At 43.8% G+C, this 25346-nt stretch overlaps 1 protein-coding gene across 1 annotated transcript; it reads right to left on the reverse strand.

Moving 5' to 3' along the window:
• Window positions 1-2379: 2379 nt before the first annotated feature.
• LOC133344223 (myotubularin-related protein 9-like) lies at window positions 2380-24877 on the reverse strand. The gene is given in 10 exon segments (XM_061554280.1): window positions 2380-5275; window positions 5810-6182; window positions 8172-8313; window positions 10774-10802; window positions 10804-10936; window positions 12573-12790; window positions 15217-15390; window positions 16115-16240; window positions 20232-20340; window positions 24403-24877. Coding segments are annotated over 10 exon segments (1653 nt in total). The 5' UTR covers window positions 24585-24877; the 3' UTR covers window positions 2380-5108.
• Window positions 24878-25346: the final 469 nt, after the last annotated feature.

A 25346-nucleotide genomic window follows, 5' to 3' on the forward strand; every position in this document is an offset into this window, starting at 1 on the left:
TTTGTCAATACATTTCTAGATAAAAGCCTAACCCACGCCCTGTGGATTGGGGTGCCCAAGATGGGTTCATATTTCACTCGCCACCGGTTTGTTGTTGTTGTTGTGGCTGGAAATCGAATTTGGGTCACGAGGTTTGATATGCAGTGCGCCAATCACTGCAGCACTGCTCCGATAAACTAGTATCTCTAGTAACCAACTAGTATCTACTGAAACAATAACCCATATTTTATACATTAGCGAAATAAAACATAACTGGTCACGATTTGACCACGATTGTGAGATTTAATTAATCATAAAAGTAAAAAAAGCATTTCAACTGGAGTCTCAAACTCTGATTCCACAAAGAGTAATGAATGACACCAAAACCATTTACAGTTGCACGTGAAAGAATAAAGACTGTTGTAAGCTGAACGCAGGACAAGAACATTGTATATTATGGAGAAGACACCAGCTTGCAGATCGTTTGTACAAATATAAATGGCATGACAGCAGGAATATTACGGATATAGATTGGTAAACAATATTGAGAGCATGTCGGTCTCCACTGCCATATCATGTGCTTAGTTGCTGACGCTCGCATGAGCAACAATGAGCGATGAGGCCTCCATTACAGAAAGTGCACTGCAAATATTGCAGACACGGGGTGTCTGCAAAAAAACATACGTGAGACACTCAAAGACGACGAACAATAACAGGGCAGCAACAAACATTGACAGTGATGGCAATGACTTGCCACAGAGGACGGTAACTGGTTTCCGGGAATGATTAGTGGGCGAACACAGCACGAGTTAGATTTTTCATGTGACAAGAAAACATCGCTTTATTTCAACAAAAAATAACAAATAGGAACAGTGAATGTCACATACTGGAACTCTAGGACACGTTGGACGATAATAAATAGGAACTTGCGGATTGCTCATTTTTGTCTGTCTGCTACATGGGTATCTGGAAGATATTTGTAATAACGGGGTACAGGATATGATATCCTCTCCTGGTGCCTGCCCTCAAATCGCTCCCACAAACGATCAACACCAGCATTTGCAATGCTTTATGATTGTGGAATGTGGAACCTTCCAAGCCTGCTCAATGAGTAATATCCAGGCAACATTTACCGCCACGGGGAGGATTTCAAAGCACTCCGGGTGTATATGGAGCATGTAACTCATTAAACTGGTGAACGTTTCATTGTTCAATACCAGCAACATGGCCCTGAGGTCAAATAGTGCGCGTGGCTCCAACTCCATTGCCCACCGAACTACTCGTCATTCTCATCGTCCATTTTGGTGCACCAAGACGCAAAATTAGCCGTCGATTGCCAGATTTGCCTTCACTGCCACATCCGTCGGGTTGGCTGTGTACAGTGCAAAATATGTTTTGTTTTGGGGGGAGTGAGAGGATGATCCAAAATTGTGTTCCAACTGCTGGGAGTGCTAGAGGGTTGCAAGCTCATCCATTTTGTGACCAGGTGTAAACACATTCAAGATCCGTTTCCCCGATACAATTGGGTTACACGCTGACCGTGCGCATTGGGATACTACCCCAACTTGATGCACGCTCTTTTCACGTCAGAGGAAACTACTGCACCGTCCCCATTGGAAGCATCCAACAAATGTGACCACATATTAACATGTTCTGACTAGACGCATTAAACTTCAGAGAATGAGGGTTGTGCTTGTTTATGTGCAAGCGATGAACAGTATGCCAGTGTTAACTGGACGTCATACAGGACCAGCTAGAGCAGTGTCAGAAAAAAGTAGTTGAACACATCTGCGTGAATGACTTACAGCAGACAGGAGATCGATGGCTCGTGGACAGGATACTCAACTACACGAGCAACAACACAATAACAGCGCTGTGGCAACAGTCTTAGTAAATAGCTGGTACATTGGCTATCAAAGGCGCTCATTTGAGTGAGCAAAGTGCATTGCCTGGCACGGCATGGCTTGCCTAGTATTGACGGCTCTCCTACAACCACGCGAAACTCAACAACGAGGCTTTAATGTCCTTGCAAATGGACAAAAGTGAGATGTGTTCGCCGATTCAAATGTTGTTCCATGTGGAAAACACACAGAAGATGCAAGGTTGGTAATAGCAACAATGGCAAAGGTGACTGAAGAATGTTTTAAATCTGTGCTTATTACCTGCTATGACAGATAGATCATCAAATACAGACACTGAAGAAATACAACATAATCCCAGAAGTACACAAGGCATAGAGAGATACGTGCTTGGAATTAAAATTTTAAACTACAAACTAAACTATTTTTCATTTTACCAGGTAAGGCCCACTAAACTACTTAGCTTTTTTCAGAAGACACAATTGATAGGTCAACGAAGTGGCTTATTATGTGGAAATGTATAGCAGCCAAGTAGTCTAAATGCACGTAGATTCTAAATGTGGAGGGGAAAAACTGCAAGACCTGGAGAAAAATCGACACGACCTAGGGGAGAATATGCAAACTCCAAATATACAGGTGTCAGGGTCGGGATCGACATCTCGCCACCGTGGCGCCCAAATTGCACTGACAGAAAGATTAAATTGTGCATCCGAGAATAGACACAGGTTAGAGACTTCTTTTTCACTGTGAACGAAAGTGGGCTTGGAGAGGACACACCGCCAATGAACGAGAATGGTAACAGAACAGCAGCTCATAGAACACACATCTGAGAATAGACCAACGACTAAATGCAGTGGCATTTGCTTATGTTGGCATCGTAACACCTGTGGTGCATGGGGAGGTCATTAGCCAGCAGTGAATAGCCAATAGCCGATGAATAAAATATTACTTTTTATTAAGTAAACGTCAAGACTCTGGTAATCTCCATGTGTTATATGTCCTAATTGCTTAAATCCTTAAAAAACATTTATCCTGTGCACCAGGAATAGACTTTTGGCACAAATCACAACTCCAAATATAGGTTATCTGAATGTCGACGACTCTCATGTGTTCATGTCATGATAACTTTCGAAAGCCACTGCAGCCAGCAAGTTCAGTCTGGCCTGTTTGTTCTGTGGGTAATCATTATTTATACTGCATTCAAAAGCAGGATATTTAACTGAAGCCGTCATGACCCGACCAGAATCAAGCTTCCTACCACGACGACAAGTCACAAAGGCCAATAAGACAACTCTTTTAGAGAGGGTGTCACCGACTGCAATTGAGAACCATTGTACTGAAAGGACCCTCACGAAGCAGAGATGTATCGATTGGGCAGGGCTACAGCTGCGCTATTTTCCAATTAACAACATCCAGAGAAGGCCTGAGTAGCAGAGCGAGGGTTAACAGGAGAGGCAAATAAACAGGGCACTTCCTTCTTCTGCTCCCAATGATCCACTCCACCATGGTGCACGCTGGACTAGCACTCCTTTTTGTGACTTACTTCAGTGGTTCTGCATTATTTGACAAAACATTTTTTTATCGTGTTAAACACATGACTTAAAAAATATATGTACAACAATAAATGATAACAGCCTCATGACGAAGAAGTGGATGCAGGATCAATTATCTTTCGAATTTACAACCGGTGCAATGGTCGTAGTATTTATCCAGAAACCAAAAAATGCCCGCAGCACATACTGTATGTCTAAGGCAATACAAAATAAAGTTTAAAACCCAGTTGTTCGTAATAAGACCTCAACAATTTATCTCAAACTTTTGCTCCAATTTCTGCAACTACAAAACATTTTAACTTTATGGCGGTACCCCGGCTCTCGCATAATGTCCGCGATGCAGTCATTTTTAGTCTATTGATGGTTGGCGATGCGGCAATCGACTCATCTCGACGAGCTGTACACGATGCACCACCACGGTGCGTTCGTGCGTGCAGGGTTTCAGCGCAATCGTCCTCGCTGCGTTTCGATATCGCGGAGTAGCACTGATTTCGGATCGATTGGTACCCGAGTTGCGGAGTTAAGTACACCCCTGGAAAAAATTGTGTCCCAGAAATAAAATATTTAATTGCCTCGGCCATTTTGTATCATTTGGTACCCCGGGGTACCGCCATAAGGATCATTTAAGAACCCCATTAATATGTAAAATGACAAACCTATATATTACAGTGGAAAGCTTTAATTCATGACTATTATAATTTGCCTTTCGTTTAATGTATCTTCCTGTAAATACAATAACGGTCTTTCCTTCTGGACTGCATAAAGTGCAATGGCCCTGTGTTTTGGTATCATCACATTTATCTTAAAACATCCCTGAAAGTCCACTTAAGTCTTCACTCATCAGTACAGAACAAAGTTTAACCAATTCATTCTTTCCACCGACTTTCTTGGGAACTTAAATTTCTCCATATGTGAAGCAACTTTATTTGAACCATGTTGACCCATCTATTTCTCAGACAAGCCTTTTACAGAATTCCAAAATTGAGATATGCAAACACTAATCTTGCATGCTATGAACTATTAGACGCCAAGCGGGGAATTATTTGTATGTCCACAAGGCACGAGCTCAAATCTTCCTGCTCTGAACACCGCGTTGTGTCTGTTGCCCATCGGCTCTCACTTCCCCATGCTGTTGAAAACCCTGGATATGCAAGGAATGCCCTCAGGGGGCGAGCGGCCAGTCACATTGCCACCGACGCAGCAGAGGGACCAGCGACAAGTAAATGCACATATATGGGCTCGGGCCCACACGCAATTTAAGCCCTTGTCATTCAGAGCCGTCTGCGGGTTGCAGGGTGCGCCCTGTTCACCGCCGAATCTTTGAACGTGCAAGCGGCGCAGCGTTAATTTTACTTAGAGGCGTAGCGCCGTTGTTTTTTAAAGACATTGTACTTACCGCAGAGAACTGTAGCGACACGGCCGCACTTAACAATAGCTGGTGCAAAACTGTGCCACACGCCCTCCCCCCATGGCCTTGTGGGAGCCTCGTTACGTCTTCCGATCTGAAGATGTACCCCGATAATGACATTTTCTTCCGATTCCGTTTGTACACGTTCGAATTCAATCGTACGTGTACGAACAGAAGAAAAACTGATGCCGTACAAGCAAAGCCAATTTTACACAGCACCCTCGTGCGTGCGAGAACAGGAGGCTTGCTTCTGCGAGTGGTTTACTGGCCCCTCGACGCTCGGCTCAGTGTCGCACAGAGCGGGCGAGGTCACTGCTCTCCATTGGGGGGGTCGCGGGCTTTCTCGAGTGAGGCCAACTCATTCTTCAGGCTGCTCACGCGAGCCTGCAGCTCCTTGTGGCGTGCAGCCATGATAACCACCTCATCCCAGGCTTCCTGCACACACTTGAAGCTTTGGTTCCAACGCAGGAACACACCTAGGGTGGAGATGCGGCACATCGCACAAAAAGGACGGGGAGGAAGAGGACACTTCGCACCATTGTATGTACGGCCAGTTACCAAAATCAACCATTTCATTAATCATCGATTACTTTAGCGCCATTTGGACCACATAGGTCCTGTCCAGCTTAGCACAGTAGGATTAAGCCCTGACAAGCATGGAATAGAGGAGTGTGATAAAATACCAAATTGGAAATGTATTCACAAATTCCGAATCACTTTCATGGGTAAAACCACGTAGCAACATTGTCCCCCTACCGCCAGACTATGTCCTTTGTTGTAGCATTGTGCTCTAAGAATGGCATGGATTCAAACATTATTAAATTATTATTTAAAAACACAACATTCAATTTTATCTAGAGCGCATGTACCGTGCGCTGTATATATTGTCGCAGCATTCACAACTGGTGCTCATTAAATGTAGAAAAGAGCCACATCGTCTCTCTTAGATTGACAGTATGAATACACGAGAGGGGGAGGAAAGGTGTTTGACTGGAGATATATTTGTTTACCTTCCCAGAGCACCAGGCTCTGCGGCGCGACTGACGGCCAAATGGCCAGGTTGTTGGGCTCGTACAGCGGGTTGAGGTACTGCTCCATCACCTCCGGCCTGTTCACCCACGACCACATTGACACTGTCTTTTGCTGCACCTTCATCTTCATTCTCTCGAGCTCACTGTTGCACAGGAAGGTGCCAAACTGAGAGGCGTAGGCGTGCTCAAACAGGAGGACGAGGAAACGCTCGCCAAACTCGAAGGAGCACGGGAACTGCCGTTGGATTTGTTGGCAGCAGTCGAGGAACAGCAGGAAGGAGGGCGCCTCCTGCCGTGGCTTGACGTTGGCGAATGCGGAGCGGCTGCACCTCTCCTGGAAAGGGTGGCCTGCCTGTCGTGGGGGTTGGGAGAGAGAGAGATTTACGCGGCTCGAGCACCAATTAGCCAACAATTAGTGAACTAGAAGCGGTGCAGCCCTGCGGTCGCTTGCTCACGCCACTGCTGGCACGCAAAGGACCTCCCCCACTACAGCAAGGTCTGTTTTGGAGAGTATTTGGCCTACTGTTTCACGCTGGCCAGACATGTCAGACGAGGGTGTGAGTACCCTTACTCTACTCGACCTCACGCGACCTGCCGATTGTTTTTACTGCGGTCACTGGCGGAGTGGGGGGGGGGGTGGCACGTGCCCCCCCATGATCCGATCAAAATCCCTAATTTAGATCGGATCATTGGGGTTTATTAGTAATAAATCGGCATTTTGCGACCCCCACTGCCACTGTGTAGCATATAATTACATGCCAGGGACTCTATGAGATGATAGGACAATAGTCTGAGTCCATAATTGGCAATAAGTAACGGCAAAGCAGGTATAAGTGACTCACAGAATTGTGCGCAGTTGCGTATACAGTACACGACTTCCCTGAAGGCATTCACCTTCAGCGAGCGCTATGCCGATCACACCACGGTTCGAATTTGACCCTCGATCAATGGCTGCGCCATTGCCACACATGCGTCAAATAAAAAGCAAGGGACAAGTCCTTACTTACTAACAACTCCTCTATCGTTTTTAATTGCTGGAGGGATTGCCCCCCCTACCTGAAAACCCTGGCTCCGCCATTGACTGCGGTGCAAACATATATACTGCTGGGCAGGCAGAGGTCGGGGGGGTATGTAAGAAAACTGCATTATTGTTTCAATGCTCAACCCTCCAAGAACCCGTCTGAAATCCCAGAAACCAATGTGGGATCATGCAAGACAATTGGATGACGCGGGGTCAACTGAAGACTGCTAGTGAACACTATGGAGTTCTGCAGAGGTTTCAAATCAAAGCCTCATCGACCACGCCACCATCGCGCCGCATGCTTTGATCTTCCAAGGGAACTATGGTGCTCCAACCGCTTCAGAACATCAACTGGTCGCAGCGCACACACCTCTCCTCCACAAGTGGAGAATTAAAGACAACCTATAAGTGTGACTGCGGCCACCCAAACAACTGCATCCTACTCTCCCGCGTTCTCCGCCCGACTGAGCAACATTAGTCGCCCAACTCTTGAAGCTGTCGCATGCCTTCATAGACTTATAACTTGGACGTGTGATTTGCACATGTTTGCCGCACGCTAGAGATTGTTTTCAATGGAAGTGTTAGGAGATCGCGTTGAACCGGTGACCTCTAGATTGCAAGACCAGTGTGCTACCGATTACACCACAGCAGCATCAAGATGAATTCAAATGTTTAAACATACATAGTTAATGCTATGTCCATATGTGCGCATGAAAACTATGTAACTAAAATCCGAGATGCTTTTGATTATTCATAACAAAACATTTTTTAAGGTACCTTCGAAATGACGTTTTCGTGCAAATGCAGTAAGTGCTGACTGCTGCTTTGTTATATAAACTGTCTCTTCTGTTGCTTGTGTGTGCGCAACTCAATACAGAAATCAATCTGACAACATGAGCACACGATACAACTCGACACAATGGATACCTAACACAAGGCAGACTTGCAGACCATCCCTGTGACATTCTCCTGCTTGGCCTTCCTACATTAAATATTCAATACACAATTTGCGGAAATGGGCTCTGCACATCATCCAAATGCACTCATCCTTTCTCCAAACAAATAAATCTGTATGGAGAAAATTATATTTCTATCTCCTGTCACTGTTCTGAATGGGTTTCCCCCAGGTATTCCAGTTTCCTCCCATTGCCAAAAACGCACACACAGAACTTGGCCATACATCCCTATGCAGTCTTCAGACTGTGTGGCTTTCCTGGGTAAGTGATTATTGTATTATTTTCACAATATCACTGCAAACCAGAAATACTCCTGCGCACGTGCGTGGTTAACGCACGTCAGGGTGGGGAATCGACTCAGTACCTGCAGCCACTCGCGCTCCACAAGCGCCTGGAAGCCACGCAGGGTGCGGCAGTCCTGATCGAGGATCACTTGGGCCAGGGCGCTGACTTGTAGAGTGGAGTCTGTGCCATCGGAGCCGTGCACCAACACAGAGGCACCCTCCCTGGTACGTGCACCAAAAAAAAGCAGCCCACAATCGTCAGATCACAGGAAAGAATTCAGGAAAATGTTGATTTATTTTTGTCCCCCAGGTAAGGCCCACTGAGCTATATAGTTAATTTTCAGAAGCAACCTGGCCACAAATCGTAGCTCAACTAAGTGGCTAATCATGTGGAAATTTATAGCAGCCAAATTCTTGGAACACACGTTTCTAAATGGAGGGAAAAACCAGAGGAGCAGGTGACAGACCTGTGTTGTATAACAAGACCTCTTTTATAAGTGCGACTCGAGTAGAAGAAATAATAGTAATATTCAATTAATTTATACAGAATACAGTACATTCGCCGAGCTTCAATACTTTTTCGTGTGGGTCCTGCCGTGACACGTTTGTACCAATCCAACTTCAATGTGTTGCATGTCAGCGAATAACATTCAAACACCCACACCGACTAGTTCACAACCCACTCTTCTCTGCATTGCCAACCCATGGCTTTCTCACAGCGCAGCAGGGCTTTGGGAGCTTTGTAAACCTGCACGAACCATCAACAAATGCCAAAATATTAATTGATTGCACGTGTGCATCATCATGTCCATCCCAAATCCTTTAGACAGCCATACAGCCTCTTCTGAGAGATAAATTTGTATTTAAGCATTGTAATAAAATAAAAAGCACATAAGTATGCTATTAATACCAAACAAATATACTGATAAATGCAAGCACTTTAAGTAGGTGTCAGTGATAAATCAAAGTCTGTATGTACATGTACGATCGGTTTTACAAAATATTCTCACGTAGAAATATTGCCAAAATGACTTCTATAAACACAGCAGATTAAAGTAGGTATGCTACTGACACATTTGACAGAGTTGTGCAGTGTTTTTTTTTACAAACACATTTTTCAGCAAATTGCGAGGAAAAAAAATATTCGGAAATAGTATCACGTGATCAATGGTGATGTCTAAAATGTTTTTTAAGGAAAATCTTTTTGGTAATTTACTTTAACCTGAATGACAACCTCACATTCATCAATAACACTGCCTTAGAGGAGAAGTATACAACAGGTGGCAGTTGAGCTATGCAGAATGGTCATTACCAGAAACATCATCTAGGATATACTTTTCATTTTAAGGCAGTATGCTTACCAAATGTGTTGAGTTTGTGTGACATGTGCACTACTGCACAACACAGTATCACCAAATACATTTGTTTACAATGAACGGTTAATGAATGCTGCCTACATTTTAGCAAAGCAAATCAATGAGACAAGAAATCTGCCCGTTTTTCTAGTAATCACACAATGCCCCCTGCTGTACAGAACGTAAAATGCTCTAAATGCGATCATGTTATGGTGACGTGGATTACACCCATTCCCATATAATTTGCTTCCATAACACTGAGCAATTATCTATTTTTTCAGAAGCGACCTGGCCAACAGATGATAGCTCAACAAAGTGGCTTACCATCATGCGGAAATTTAAAGCAGCCAAATACTCTAAACGCGTGATGTTCATTCTAAATGTGGAGGGGAAAAACCTAAGGGACCCGGAGAAAAATCCACGCTACCACGAGGAGAGGAGAGCGGCAGCCGAGGCATCATGGAATGCATCCGACAGGATGGCACCACCTGGGAGATGGAGCAATGAAATCGGGTCGTTGTGCATGGGGCTGGCTGGCTTTGACACGAGGTGTGCCTCGCTTGGTATATTGGTCATGGATTCGATCTCGACCCTGACGATGCCTGCTGCTGTATGTTTGGAGTTTGCATGTACATGGGGACTCTTGAAGGGATATAGAGGCCCAAAATAAGGACATAGGAGAGCAGGGAATGGCACGAGAAAGTCAAAGGGTCCTGCCAAATGGTGGCGTTTAAATCTGTTGAGAAATACCCCGTGTAAAATGTAGAGAGTTGGACGGCTTATAATGAAAATATATTTTGTGTACATTAATTCAATAACATCTGTTTCCTATGTTGGCCCCATGTCAAATAAAATGGTATACTTCTGTATACCATTCACGTAACATACATGAATTGCTACGAGCAATTCAGCCACTTGAAAACAGACATACCCAAGATACTTTTTACAACTCGGCATGTAATGATTCTCCAATTTAAAGTGATTGTTATGCGCATGACATATACACTCAATTGCTTCTATAAGAATTAGTGAACAATGTATGTAAATTGTGCCATTTGGCTTACGTAACAATACAGAACAATCGAAACATGACAAACGCGACACCACAAATCAGCGAAAGGTGCACCTCCGATCTGCACGGTTGGCTATGTATGGTGCGAAATAAGTTCTACACATATACATACATACAAGGATAATATAATTCTTGAATACATTCCTTATCGCCCAGTGACAACACTGGCCGAGGTACATCGCACTAAAAAACACACACATCGACGCTCTCAATCACTCCAGGCTTTATCAGTACAAATTGTATTATATCAAGCACCTGTCAAGACACTGTGCCGCCAAACAGGCAGGTGGTGAGGATGTCTTTGATGTGGCCAAGCCAGTTTGACGCCTCCAGTTTGCTGAGCCAGCGGTCCATGTTATGCGAGGGATCATTGCAGGCCTCCACAAGTTTGATGAAACTGTCCTGCATAAGATTGCACCTGACAGGCAGTAACAACAACAGAACATTGTCGATCAAAGTTAAATCATTCCAATTTTGAATTCTCACGTGAAAGCCAACCCTAAAGCACATTCAATATTTCTGAAAAGTTTTACGACCTTTTTCAATATTTAATTCTGAATAATGGTAAGATTGTGCAGCAGAATAGCGACTATGTGATATCCCCAAATGCACACGTTCAATGCATTCCAATTTTGACCACTGACAAATTGCGGTGACCCAGTGTTCTAGCAAAAAAACATTAAGATAAAACGGCTGCACTTCCCATCCGTAAAAATTAAATAAGATAACGTTGTGCACGAGTCTTAATGTTTTCCGCTTAAAATATATTAAAGTTGCTAAGTAATTGTATTGTCTATATATATATACAAGCAGGTATGTTATAAACACTTATAAATAATTTCACATTCCTTGTGCAGTGTTTTTCATCTGAAAAAGTTTTGCTAGCTGGACTCATTCTTGCCTGGCTGGATTACTGACTGGCTGGATTTCTGGAGCACGGTCAAGTGTACGTGTATGGGGGTGAGGTACCGTGCACATCTGCGTGGGCACGTCACCCACATCCCACGGTGTTGAGCCAGGTTCGTGCGTCGTGCTGACGTCATGCCTACCCGGCAACTACCTACCCCTCCACCCCGGCCATTTTTCCCGTGCAAATGCAATCGTCGAGAGGGAGATGATAGAGGGAGGAAGAGACAAAGAGGAGAGGGGGCAGGGAGAGAGTGAAACGGCGTTTCAAAATAGAGAGGAAAGAAATAGAGAGCAAAACGAAGAGAAGAGTAAGGGTAAGCGACACGCAGCCAAAGCTTAGGGAGAGGCAAGAGAGATTGAGATGGGAGAGGTAGAGTTGGGAATAAGGAGAGCAAGGTTGAGAGGTGAAAGACAGAAATATAGAGAGATATGGGGTGGAAGGTGGGTGAGGTACAGCGGAAGGAGGAGAGGAATCTAGAGGGAGAGCGGGGAAACAGGAAGAGAGAAACAGATTTTAACTGGAGACAGAGTGAGTACTCGACAAAATTAGGAGATACAGCACAGAGAAGGCAAGAGGAAGGCGGAGAGAGACAGGGCTCTATATATGATTAACCTACAAGTTTTTCTAGCTGGGAGGGATGGATGGTCACATCCAAAATATGTAATCTGTTGCTCGTTATCATACAAAAACAAATCTAAATCTGTTTATAAAGGTCAGAATTTTTTTTTTGCTTTATTGCAGAATATCTTACCAAACATTTCATGTACATGTTTGTTTAATCGGCCGCCTTTTTTCCCCCAGTACTACTGATATTGATAAGTAGTACTCGTGATACTGATAAGTAGTACAACTGATACTGATAAGTAGTACTGGTCCTAATGTGACGATCTGAATCGATCCTGGGCCTACCCTGAGATGATTCACTTTGTTTCCCCAGTACGACCTGCTCTTAGTGTCTCTGAGTCAGTCACTACACTAGTAATTAGTACTAATGGGAATCACCACAGATATTAGACGAGGCCGGGGAATTAAACTCAGGCCGCCATGGTCGTAGTGCAGCGTGTTAACCACCACGCCACCAGCCCCCCCTCCCTCCCCAGACAACAGAGAAAAGAGGCACGTGTGTGTGTGTGCACTGTCTGACCTCTCAATGGACTTGTTGATGCGACGCCACTGTGGGTAGTGTGCCTCAGGCTCATAGCCGCCCCCCTTGGCACGGGCCTGCTGGGCGATGTGCAGGGAGCGCGTATCGATGATGTAGCCACGCTTGCCGGGCCCCAGCACGGCGTTCACCAGCTTCTCGTCGTCTTTGCAGCGCTTCCCACCCGAGCCCGTCAGTGGCTGGCTGCAGCGCATCATTACCTGCGGCCGGTTTGCGTAACGAAGCGCGTTTTGTAAACAGTGACCTTTGTGAAGGTCTTGTTAAGTGCCCACTGTGCGGGATATGCATCTTAATGCAATCCATTACAGAGAAAAGCCTCTTAATCACCCTACCATTTTCTGATTTTTTTTTTATTATCAATGGTTATTTTAACATGTAGGCTTTCGCGACCAATGTTATTCATAATCAACGTTTTTGGGTTTAGATCGCGTTATTTATAAATCTGTCGTAACCCTCCACCACCCGACACGGCCAATCAGTAAAAAAGTGTCACGTTGACAAAAGACAAATAGTTCACTGCTTTAGCCCACCGGTGTGTTGAAGCCAATTGTAAATATAGTGGCTTCAACACACCGGTGGGCTAAAGCAGTGAACTATTTGTCTTTTGTCAACGTGACACTTTTTTACTGATTGGCCGTGTCGGGTGGTGGAGGGTTACGACACATTTATAAATAACGCGATCTAAACCCAAAAACGTTGATTATGAATCGATGGATATGTTTGGATATTTTTAAAAAGGAGTACCTCTCAAGTGGCAGCAGATCCTTCAGCACCTACCCCCTTCAACAACCTCAAACATGCTATACAATGCCGCTGCTAGACTTAACACGCACAACACATGACCACATCACCCTATCACTCCGATTCCTCCACCAGCTCCCAATCCCAGATTATATTCAACATTGCAATCGCAAACTTACAAATTCTCCACAGCCTCACCGTCTAATGCTCTCATCTCACTTTACTCCCTTCTGTCCACTTGCCACTCCAGCAAGCAAGGCCTTCATTAAAAACCTCCATTCAAAAGTGGGGGGAAATTCATCCTATTACCTACATATTTCCACGGATGGTCGACCGTCTAAGAGTAATTTCTTGTAACCAATAGCACCCTCAACATCAATTCCAAGTTTATTTGCTTAACCACGTAAGGACTCAAGAAATGAAAATAGTCTCATGTTCAAGCATGATGTGGGTCACCACATGGCAACATAGATCCGACGGACATACGAGCATGTAAACATGGATCTATATAAAACATAAATCACATGAAAAAATAAATTCAGATTACAGACTCTGAGATGCAATATATTCTTTACAAAGGGAACCTCAGATACGTGACAGGACTCAAACCCAGTCAGGACCCCTGCATGGAAGCACCATTCATGGACAGAGCAAAGTGTCTGCTTCGAAATGTGTCCAAGCTTAACGTAAGTATATATTTTGGAATGCAATATAATCTGTATTTCACAGTAATCCGAGCCATGCCAAGGCATGCATTGCTTATGATGGACTGTTTGTATGCTGCCCATACCGAGTGAGCTGCTGAAATGCGTTTGCATGTTGGTGCTTGCAGAAGAAACCCAAAGAGGCAATGATGTTTAACTTGTTTTTTGTTTTTCTTGTAAATTAAGCATACAAGTAAGCTTTACTGCATGAACTAGAGTGACATGCGACATTCAGATATATCGTTAAAGCGTGAATGCATTCTGAATAAAAATTAGTCCCTCCGTTTATCACCCTGCACATCTCCCACTGGCATGCGTAGAAAAAGAGACCAAAAAAGAAACAAGGCGAGCAATGCAGCACACAACTGGGCCTTTGTGCCATTGACTCGTTGGTACACAGGCTGTGAAAAAACCCATAATTCTGAAGCAGTAATCTCCAGCGATAGTAATCGATGTTCTAAGAGATGCGACATTTGTCAAGCGACTGACAAAAAGGAATAACCATCAGCGGTCGTGGTCTATCCACTGCTGGATGAAGATTTCTATACTCCGTCACCATAATCCATCTCATTCATGCAAGAGCTAATCTCATCCCTCCGTCTCTGTGGCAATCAGCCTCTGGGACGTTTTACTTCTTTGGCTGTCATTCCATTACCCGATGGGTCAGGCCCAAGTTCACTTTAGCTTTTAAGGGTCAATATAATGTCACAAACTTGTATTTGTTCTAAGATTAATGTGTTTCTCTCTCTGTGTCTCAGTATAATTCCACATCTGCACCTCTCCAAGCTCTCAGCTTTTGCACCACTTTCTTTGTCACCGTAAATGCTTCCGAGCAACATCATTGCAGGTAACATGTAGTGAATAAAACATCTTTCTTCTTCAAGCACACTGGTAAGTTAATTTTCATTTTCCGATTCAGTTTTACAAAAGGATGCCATCCTGTTCTTGTTTGCATTTGAGTTAACATTTTGATCCTGATCTGCCTTCAATAGCTACTTTGATCAGAATCGAGGTACTCAGCGGTGACCGCCGGACCCACGCGGCAACTTCAGAAGTCCATCTCATTCAATAAGTTACAATGCCCGCAGCTGTTTTGTTGGTAGGAAAAGTAACTTTGCACAGGAATGAAAGAAAAGGCACCAAGTGGGGCTTTTTATGTGTGGCAGCGAGGTGCGACGCACCATGCCATTGGTCTTGTGGTAGTAGCTGAGCACAGGGAATCGGCCGTTCTGCCGGAAGGCAGAGACCTTCTTGACCATCTCGTCGTCGATGGCCTTGGGGATGATGACAACCGGTGGGTAGGACGGACACACCGTGAAGTCCTTATTCACGTGACTCAGGCGCCAGTCGGCCGTCTGTGGAGCACATGAAAGTTTGTTTTTTTTACTTTACGTTTAGAGTGAATTTACAAGGTCTGAATACAGACGCACACACAAGCCTATTACATATTGTATTAAAACATTTTTTGACAATCTTGATTTGATAGATTGTGACCGAGGTAAATTCTAACATTGTTCTAGGACTATAAAAAAAATTGGAATATAAGCACGTTTATGCTTATGGATATAAAAAAAAATGTATCTGGGTTCCCAACATATATCGGAGGTTCATTGGTTTGACTCAGAGAGGGTCAGCCTAAAGTTCTATATCGCTTTAAATCTTGAACACCTTCAAGTTTAGATCTGGGCTTGGGAGAAGAGATTTGGATATAAACTATTATCAGGTGTGCGATTGAAACTATGAAACATTTTTTTATATTTTACCAGAAAAGGCCTAATGAGCTATACAGCTCTATTTTAGAAGTGACCTGACCACAAATGATAGCTCAACGAAGTAGCTTATCATGTGGAAATGTATAGCAGCCAAATACCTTAAACACATGTTTCTAAATGCGAGGGGAAAAAACCAGAGGACTCGGAGAAAAATAAACGCGACCAACGGGGAGAGAGACACGAAAACTCCAAACATACAGCAGGCGTCAAGGGTCTGGTATCAAACCCACGGCCTCATGTATACCAGGCGAGGGAGTTAACATCTCGCCACTGTAGAGCGTCGCCAGCGAGGAAACGTGGAGCTCACGTGCGAGGTGAGGCGTGCAAACTCGTGCTCGGGCAGGAAGGAGTGCCAGCCGTCCTCCAGCGCCTCGAACATAGGGCGGTAGAAGAAGGGGTAGTACAGGTTGACGGCCGCCAGCGTAGACAGCACCTGCACGCAAGTTACAACCAAACGTTTGCCCATTTATTAAAGAGCAGAGCAAGCAGAGCAAAAGTTAAACACGCGTCGATTTTTCACTGTACTCAGCCACTATTACCGCTGAATGAAGGCATTCATACTCCACCACCATCATTCACGGTTTCCTAATGCACCAAACCAACTAGCTTCCATACACGAGCGTGTTCTGCAATGCTTATTGGTGTGCTTTTGTTCCTTTTTCTTTGTCAATGTCTATGTTTCTGATCTCTATGCTATAGCAGGCACTGATGGAAAAACACTTCTTCTTTAGGCGTATAAATATGTTGCATTCCTTGAACTTTAGTTTTCCAAAAGTAATTCAACCTGGTCTCATCCACCATTTCATCAATTCCATCCTGATTTGCTTTCAACAACTGCACCTAACTATATTTAATTGCTTTGCAAACTTGTATGTGATTTTTGCTTTGCTCATTTATCTTAAGCCCCACATTGCATCTATCTTTATCAAGTTCTACTATAATTTCCTGTAGTTTTGTCCCCTCCCATTTAGTTGTTTTTACTTTACATTGGTTCATCTTCTTGGTTCTTTCGGTAAAGTCACGTAGAAGGGAAGTAATTAAATAATAAAAATAAAACATAATAAAACAATTCTCACGACGTTTCGGCCACAACGCAAGCAGCCGTCCTCAGGTGAAAACCAGGTCCGTCGAGGCGACAGAGTCTGAATGAAACAGCACACGAGCTTGGAGCATATATATAAGCTGGGCGCATTGACAAAGGAATTTGCATATCAAAAGGAATTTAGCATATTTATGGGAAATGCAGGAATGTGATTAGTACTGCATATGCATGTGCATTATGCAGGATTAACAGCATCAAAGGGAGCTGCAGTTGCTGCTGCTGCTGCAGTTGCTGCTGCTGCTGCAGTTGCTGCTGCTGCTGCTGCAGTTGCTGCTGCTGCTGTTACTGCTGCTGCTGCACTTGCTGCTGCTGCTGCAGTTGCTGCCTTATCCATTTTAATATAACACTATGTATTATTCTACCCACCCTAATGTGTATCACACTGCTATATGTTTACTATACAATTACGACACCATACATTACTCTGCACACTGCACCATGCCAGTGAGTGGAACGCGGTCTGAAAGTCACCGTAAACGTGAACACAATCAGTTAAGATCCGAAATGGTTTATTACGTCCTTCCAATGATTGCTAAGCCAGAATCCATCTTCTCGGTTGAAATTGTATATGTGGATCGCCTCATGAACGAATCTCTCATGATAGCCAGATGGCTTGCAGATAACCTCTGTCTTGGAGAAGTCAATATCATGTGAGCCCACTGAGTTGTAACAGTGATCTGCCACGGCTGAGGTGTTTGTCCAGCCGTGGCAGATCACTGTTACAACTCAGTGGGCTCACATGATATTGACTTCTCCAAGACAGAGGTTCTCTGCAAGCCATCTGGCTATCATGAGAGATTCGTTCATGAGGCGATCCACATATACAAACACAGAGACAATTTCAACCGAGAAGATGGATTCTGGCTTAGCAATCATTGGAAGGACGTAATAAACCATTTCGGATCTCAACTGATTGTGTTCACGTTTACGGTGACTTTCAGACCGCGTTCCACTCACTGGCATGGTGCAGTGTGCAGAGTAATGTATGGTGTCGTAATTGTATAGTAAACATATAGCAGTGTGATACACATTAGGGTGGGTAGAATAATACATAGTGTTATATTAAAATGGATAAGGCAGCAACTGCAGCAGCAGCAGTAAGTGCAGCAGCAGCAGTAACAGCAGCAGCAGCAACTGCAGCAGCAGCAGCAACTGCAGCAGCAGCAGCAGAAACTGCAGCAGCAGCAGCAACTGCAGCAGCAGCAGCAACTGCAGCTCCCTTTGATGCTGTTAATCCTGCATAATGCACATGCATATGCAGTACTAATCACATTCCTGCATTTCCCATAAATATGCTAAATTCCTTTTGATATGCAAATTCCTTTGTCAATGCGCCCAGCTTATATATATGCTCCAAGCTCGTGTGCTGTTTCATTCAGACTCTGTCGCCTCGACGGACCTGGTTTTCACCTGAGGACGGCTGCTTGCGTTGTGGCCGAAACGTCGTGAGAATTGTTTTATTATGTTTTATTTTTATTATTTTATTACTTCCCTTCTACGTGACTTTACCGAAAGAACCAAGAAGATGAATCCCTGCAGTCACGAAAGCTTTAAATCGAAATTTACATTGGTTGTTAAAACGGCTAGATCATCAATGGATGGCGAATATTTTGTAAACATATCTATGCCTTCAGTTCTCCAATCTAATTTTCATAAAACTTTTACGTAGCTGTGAATAATGTTGGCGAAAATTCATCTTGTCCCAATTCTCTCCATTATCTATTTTGTTACTTTCTTCATGCAATCTCGATCTATATATACGTTGCACTGTTGTAAATTAATGTAATTGTTTCTACATTTGTTTCATTCAGTGGAAATCGATTCAGTCACCCAAGCTCTCACAAACCAAAGCCACGGTATTTGCTACATTACAAAACATAGAGCAGATAACCATAACAAATACCCATCACAGCATTACTGAATAATCGATTAAATACTTTAGAAACAGTTCAACCTGCAACGCAAATATCACGACGTTGGATTACTTCAGAAAAGTGGAAAGTTCAGTTGATGGGAAGAGCACAATTGATGAACAACCTCGGGTTTACATTAACCTAGCCCGTATAAACTCAGCTTTCAATAATTAACAAGTCAACCTAGAATAATGGAGCTTCAGGTTTTCAAGTGAATAAAAAGTGTCATATGCAATTCATACGAGCAGTGGTAGCATGCACGTGTATTCCAGAACTGTGGAGGCGAGGGATGGTGGATTATACAAATGTATTGAATCTCCCTTCCTGTAGGGATCGAGGTACCATACCCTGGCTCGCCATGAAAGGGCAGTGCAGCAAGTGGACAAACCGCCATGGGTTTCCATCTGTATGGGGATAGAGTGTTGACCCCTTGCGCGCGTGGGTTTTTTTCGGGGGTTTAATCCCAGTTGAATGATAAACACTCATCTTTAATTGGCCGAAAACATCTTAAAATAACAAAATGCAGGATAATTCCTAAAAAAAGAGTCCTATGACTCAATGTGGCTTTCATGGATAAGTAAAGTAAATGTACGAAAGTGAACAAATGAGAATATCTGGGCAAACTCATGCATTGCCACTAAGAAATGTAAAAGGCTATTCTTGCATATGTGCTATCCAATCTTATGCTGCCACGGTGTAATGGTTAGCATGCTGGATGAGTAATCCAGAGGTCACCAGTTCAATCCGAACTCCTAGGGTGGCAGTTTAAAGAATAGGGCAAGTTTCTTAAATTCCCACCCACCCACTGCCACCGTCCACCCAGAAGTATGAATGGGTTCACCAGACAGTGATCGGCAAGTACCGTCTGGTGGGGTAAAGTGTGGGAACTCCCACATTTTACAGAATGTATTTGAAAAAGTGGCTCTCTAAAGCATGAGCAAGAAATTGCAGGGCTACACCATTCTGCATTTTACCATCCCATTATGGTTTCAAGGTAAATTGATAAGCTTAACATGTTAATCTCTCATTAACATGCTAATTTTCACCTGGCAGCCCTTTGATTGGTGGAAAACCAACCACCTTCGGGTTGGCTGCCCACCACTTGCATTAACATTGGCTGCTGACATTTGGGCTACGCCCATTTCAAACCCTTATAAACAGTTTGCCTTTGGACGCTAACCCCCCTTTTCCTGAAGACGACCGCCTGTGTTGCGATCGAAACGTCGTGGTTTTTTGTTATTTTCTTTGAACCTATCTACGTGATTTTACCGAAAGACCCAAAGAATATGAATTCCTGCAGTCTCGAAAGCTTTCAGTCAAGATTTTGGGCAATTGTTTTCAGTTGAGTAGGATTAAAAAGCATGGCTTTTAATACAGCTGCCACCTTTCTGCGATGGTGCACAGCTTACTTCAATGGAGCTGGCAATGTTGTGGCACTCTTCCATTCCAGGGATGTGCAGCAGTATGATCCGAAGGTCCTTGCACTTTATTGTCAGAGTCCCTACAGTCCCAGCAAATCTGATGAAGAGGAAATGTACCTTGGGTTAAAGGCAGCACAACAACTAACGTCAACACACTGTGTTTATGCGAATTCTACTCGAACATAGGTTCACGTGAAATTTGTATTACCTAACCCAATTGCACGTTTAAGTTAAGGTGGCAATGTTAATCCGTGGGATAGTCAAATCTAGAAGTTATTTCCTCCTCAAATGAACATTGAGGGAGGGAGTGCTCATTTGAGGTGGAAATTCCACTTTCCTATATTTTGTACATAAATAATAGTAATAAACACTAGGGGAAAAATATTAATCCAATTATTGTTTTAATCTAAACAGAGGTGAAATAATATATTCCTTGGGAACGTTCAACACAATGTAACCATCTATTATATGATCAATGCTACATGTGTAAACAACCCTGAGTGGAGTGAAGCGGTGGTCAATTGGTTAGCGTACTGCGGTTTGATCTTAGCGACACGAGGCTTATGCCCGGAGGCAAGTCATATTTGAACCAATCTGTGCTACCCCCTGCACCAACTGACACTCAGCAGCATGGTGAAGTATTGTCAAATAACCCCCATGGTGGACATGGTGTGGCGGAGGCCTTCATGCAAAGACTGTTAATTATTAATATTTTGTTAATCAATATGTACAATACTGGCATGCAGAGACTGGATAGCGCTCTGCTTTATATACTTTCATACGCAAGAATAGCCTTTAACAAATTTTCGTATGGCAATGCACGAGTTTGCCCAGATTTTCTCATTTGTTCACTTTCGTACCTGTTCTTTTCAGTGACGTTTAATAGGTGCACATAGGAAACCCTAAAACAAAGATTCTTTGTTCCAGTTCAATTATCTTCTTGGTTATTGTGGTTAAAGTGGGTTGACCCATTTGGTCAGCTAATTGGGCTCATTAATTTACAGTCTTATGTACATAGAACATTACTGGCATGCAGTGTGATGAGCACACTGCTCGATAAACTTGGCGATATGAGTTCAATGCCCGGCCACAGCTACTATCAGTGACGAGCAGTGTCTTATTGGGCAGTGAGCACTCTCCTTCACCGATATGCACTGATCAGCATATTGAAGTCAGGTCAAACAACCTCCTAAACCGACACACTGGGGAGAGGCCTTCATCTTGTTGGAGATTAGCAAAGGGATGAAAAATATTACTGAATTAACAGAGAGAAACCAAAATAGTTTTAATCTACCCATTGCAAACAATAACATCATATTTGAATATAATACACATAATTTGTTGTTTTGACCAGTCATGCTTTTTTCCAAAACCTCTTTTAGTAATTAATTGGCTCATTATAGGTCAAGTTCAATTCTGAAAGTTAGAGAGTTTGCATGCAGTTGGTTAGATATATTGTATACCGAGGAAGAGAAGAACTGATAATTCCCACAAAACTAAACAATTCAGCTCAGCGCTTAAAGTATTATTGTTACTTTTGAATAATATTCGAAAAAGATCTGCATAGGACCAGTCCACTATCAACAGGGCAGCGATTTAGTAAGAATTGTTCTATAAAGTATGCAGCTGTTGATTAACCATGAGAGTAAATCATTGCGTACTATGGAGGGTGCAAACTATAATTAAATAAAATCATCATTATTTGAATTTTAAAGACATGCCCATAACAGACACATTACCAACAACGTCTTTGCTATGGCACATCGGATTTAATTAAAATGTAGATAGTAGTTGAAATACAGGGTGTTTCATGTATAGATATCCTACTTATGTAATAGAATTAAATTAAAGAGAAAACGTTGCTTTCCAATTCTCTACATGTCTCGGACTCATTTCAATACCCTTATTAAAACTTTAAACACTCCCCATTCACTTTGTCCAACGTTGCTGGTGTGATGCAATGTGGGGCTTACGTTTTGTTGCATGCATATGATGTTGGATGTACCCCCGCAGGGTTATGTCATGCAATAGCCACACAACTGATCCACCTTGACCAATTGAACGCAAAAATGTATCTTGTAACGGCAATCAAAATAACAATTCGAAATGTGTGAGATGTCTATAAATGGAACACCCTGTACATGCTGCACGCCCACCATAGCACTCCAAATGGGTTACTCTTAAGCAGAACAGAATGGGAGCGGGGATGACAGCAGCTTGAGGCCCACATGGACAAAACACTTGAGTGTCCCCGAGGTGAACACTTCCAAGCATTTTCTCACCAAACCACATATCTTGCATTGCAAAAGTATACTAAAGGGCACAGTGTGCATGACAAATGATTATAGGACACAGAGCAGAAGAGGCAAACCTTTCCTCCTGCAGATCGGTAAACTTGACGACCTGGTTTCCACGGCTCTCAAAGCTACAATACAATCATGGAAGCAACATTTACACGCACGGAAACTTAAATGCAAAACAGGAAGCACAACGCACAAAAAAACGTAACGTTCATTGAGAGTGTGTGATTCTGTGGTGAAGTTAGGGCACAGGGAATGTGTGGATAAGGTAAACAAGTAAGGTAGAGGGTGATACTTTATTGAGGTGTGCAGACTTAAAGGAAACATGGAGTGGAATTAGTAAAATGAGTTAGATTTGAAATCTGAATAAATTTGGTTGAGTGCATAATCGAGGAGGCCATTGGGACGAACAACTTATCTATGGAAGCAACAGAAGGTGGTAAATAAGGGATAGGTGAGAACAGCGAGCTTATGGGAGATAGACAAGGCATCAAGTATGCGAACGAACCGGCCACGTTAAGATGATCAGAATCACGGTCATGGGAAGGAGAGGATGGGGCAGGGACTCGGTCAACTTCCTAGGGCAGGGGCCGGAAACCAAAATAACAAGAAAAGCCATTCTGTAGCGGCAGGTTGCCAACCCCTGCTCATGGTAAACTGGATTTCCATGGTAAACAGCGCTTAAATTGTGAACTGACTTCTCCAGTAAACTGGACTTCCTCGATACACTGGACGCCCGCGGTAAACTGGACTCCCATGGTAAATTGGACTTCCACCGTAAACTGGACTTCCACAGTAAACTGGGCTTTAATGGTAAACTGGACTTCCACTGGTAAACTGAACTCCCAGGGTAAACTGGACTTTAATGGTAAACTGGACTCCCACAGTAAACTGGACTTTAATGGTAAACTGGACTCCCACGGTAAACTGGACTTTAATGGTAAACTGGACTTTAATGGTAAACTGGACTCCCATGGTAAACTGGACTTTAATGGTAAACTGGACTCCCACGGTAAACTGGACTTTAATGTTAAACTAGACTCCCATGGTAAACTGGACTTTAATGGTAAACTGGACTCCCACGGTAAACTGGACTTTAATGGTAAACTGGACTCCCACAGTCAGGAGTCAGCAACCGAAATAACCCGAAAAACATTTTTTTCGAATTCAGAAAAGAAAACTAAATATTTAAAGAGCCGCAAAGCAGTCCTTAAAAGAGCTGCATTCAGCTCTGGCGGCGCATGTTGCCAAATATCATGGCTATGGAATATTCACCGTGCAATATCAACAACAATAATTATTATTTCATGTTACAATCACAATGCCAGCTTTGTTGACAATGAGGTGGTCACGAGACCATTAGGTTGCGTGGCGGGTGTAGATTAGGAGTAGCATGGTTGTGTGAGATACGGCAAACGAAAGAGAAACACATTTGAAAATATATTAGACACTCACACTGCTGCAATACAAAACATTAGTCTTACAAAACGTGAAAACAAGAGTCACGAGTTCAAAGCAAAAGCCCTTTTGCACGCCAACCACAAAGACACAACACAAAAGGTGGCTTTGTTGGGAGATGGCCTTCTCAAGCTCGTCCCTAAAACCTATCACGCCCGGCCGCCTTTGTCTCCCTCGTGGCGATGTTTACACACCACACAAGATACAGTACTCGTGCAAGGAGGCCCAGGACCGCTTCGCATAATTGTCACCCAATGTTTGTTAGCCACGAGTAGCAATCGAACTCGGGTGGCCGGCCAGGTTGTTCGTAGAGCGACACTCACACAAACAACAACAACCACCATTCGCCACACTAAGTAGCGGCACGTTTCGTCCACACACACACACACCACGACACTCACCTCTTCTCCACGGCGTCGATGGAAGACATGAGTAGCCACATCTCCTCGGCGTGTTCCCGACGCGAAGACACGATGAGGTGGTGACCGGTGATACACAGCGTGCCCTCCAGCGGAGCGGCGCAAGGCCGTTCCAGCACCGCTCCCTCCACCTTGGGCGTCTTTATAAGCTCCACGAACTCCATGGAGAGAGAGAGAGAGAACGAGAGAGAGGTAAGAGAGACACGCTACCTACAAACACCCACCCAAACAACACCTCCTCTTCCTGTGTCCGCCTCTGACTGGCAACCCCCACACGCTCTCGCTTCGCTGGGTCGACGAGAGAGAGGTGAAGACGACGGGGTCGGGGGGTCACAAAGCCACAAACACTCGGAGCAGAAGGCAAGCAGGAAGAAGACGGAACGATGATGATGAGGAGGAGGAGGAGGCCCCCAATCCTCCTTGTCGTGCTTGGAGCCGGTTGGGTCGCGTTCGCGTTTTTTTGGGGGCCTGGGGCTTGACTCGGTAGACGTCTTCCGGAAGATGCCGCGCGCTTCGGAATACGGAAGTGACACGTGGGGGTTGAATTCTCCGAGTGAATGAATGGGGGGTGGGGGTGGGGGATATTAATGAATGAATGGGGGTGGGTGGGGGATATTAATGAATGAATGCGTTGATTGATTCACCACACTCAATGACCAGTGTGGTAAAATCACGTAGGTAAAAATAATAATAATATAAATTAAATAATAAATCACGACTTTTCGGAGGCAACACAAGTCTCAAGTGCTGTGACGGTCCCACCTGATGCCTCCGAAACGTCGTGATTTATCATTTTATTTCTATTATTATTTCTATGATTATTTTTTACCTACGTGACTTTACCGAAAAAAACTAAGAGTATGAATCCTTGCAGTCACAAAAGCTTCAAATCTAGAATTAAGTGTGGTAATAAAAATTAACCCGTA

This window comes from Lethenteron reissneri, chromosome 19 (assembly GCF_015708825.2).
Source record: "Lethenteron reissneri isolate LAM-NWPU_2019-01 chromosome 19, ASM1570882v1, whole genome shotgun sequence".
Classification (NCBI taxonomy): Eukaryota; Metazoa; Chordata; class Hyperoartia; order Petromyzontiformes; family Petromyzontidae; genus Lethenteron; species Lethenteron reissneri.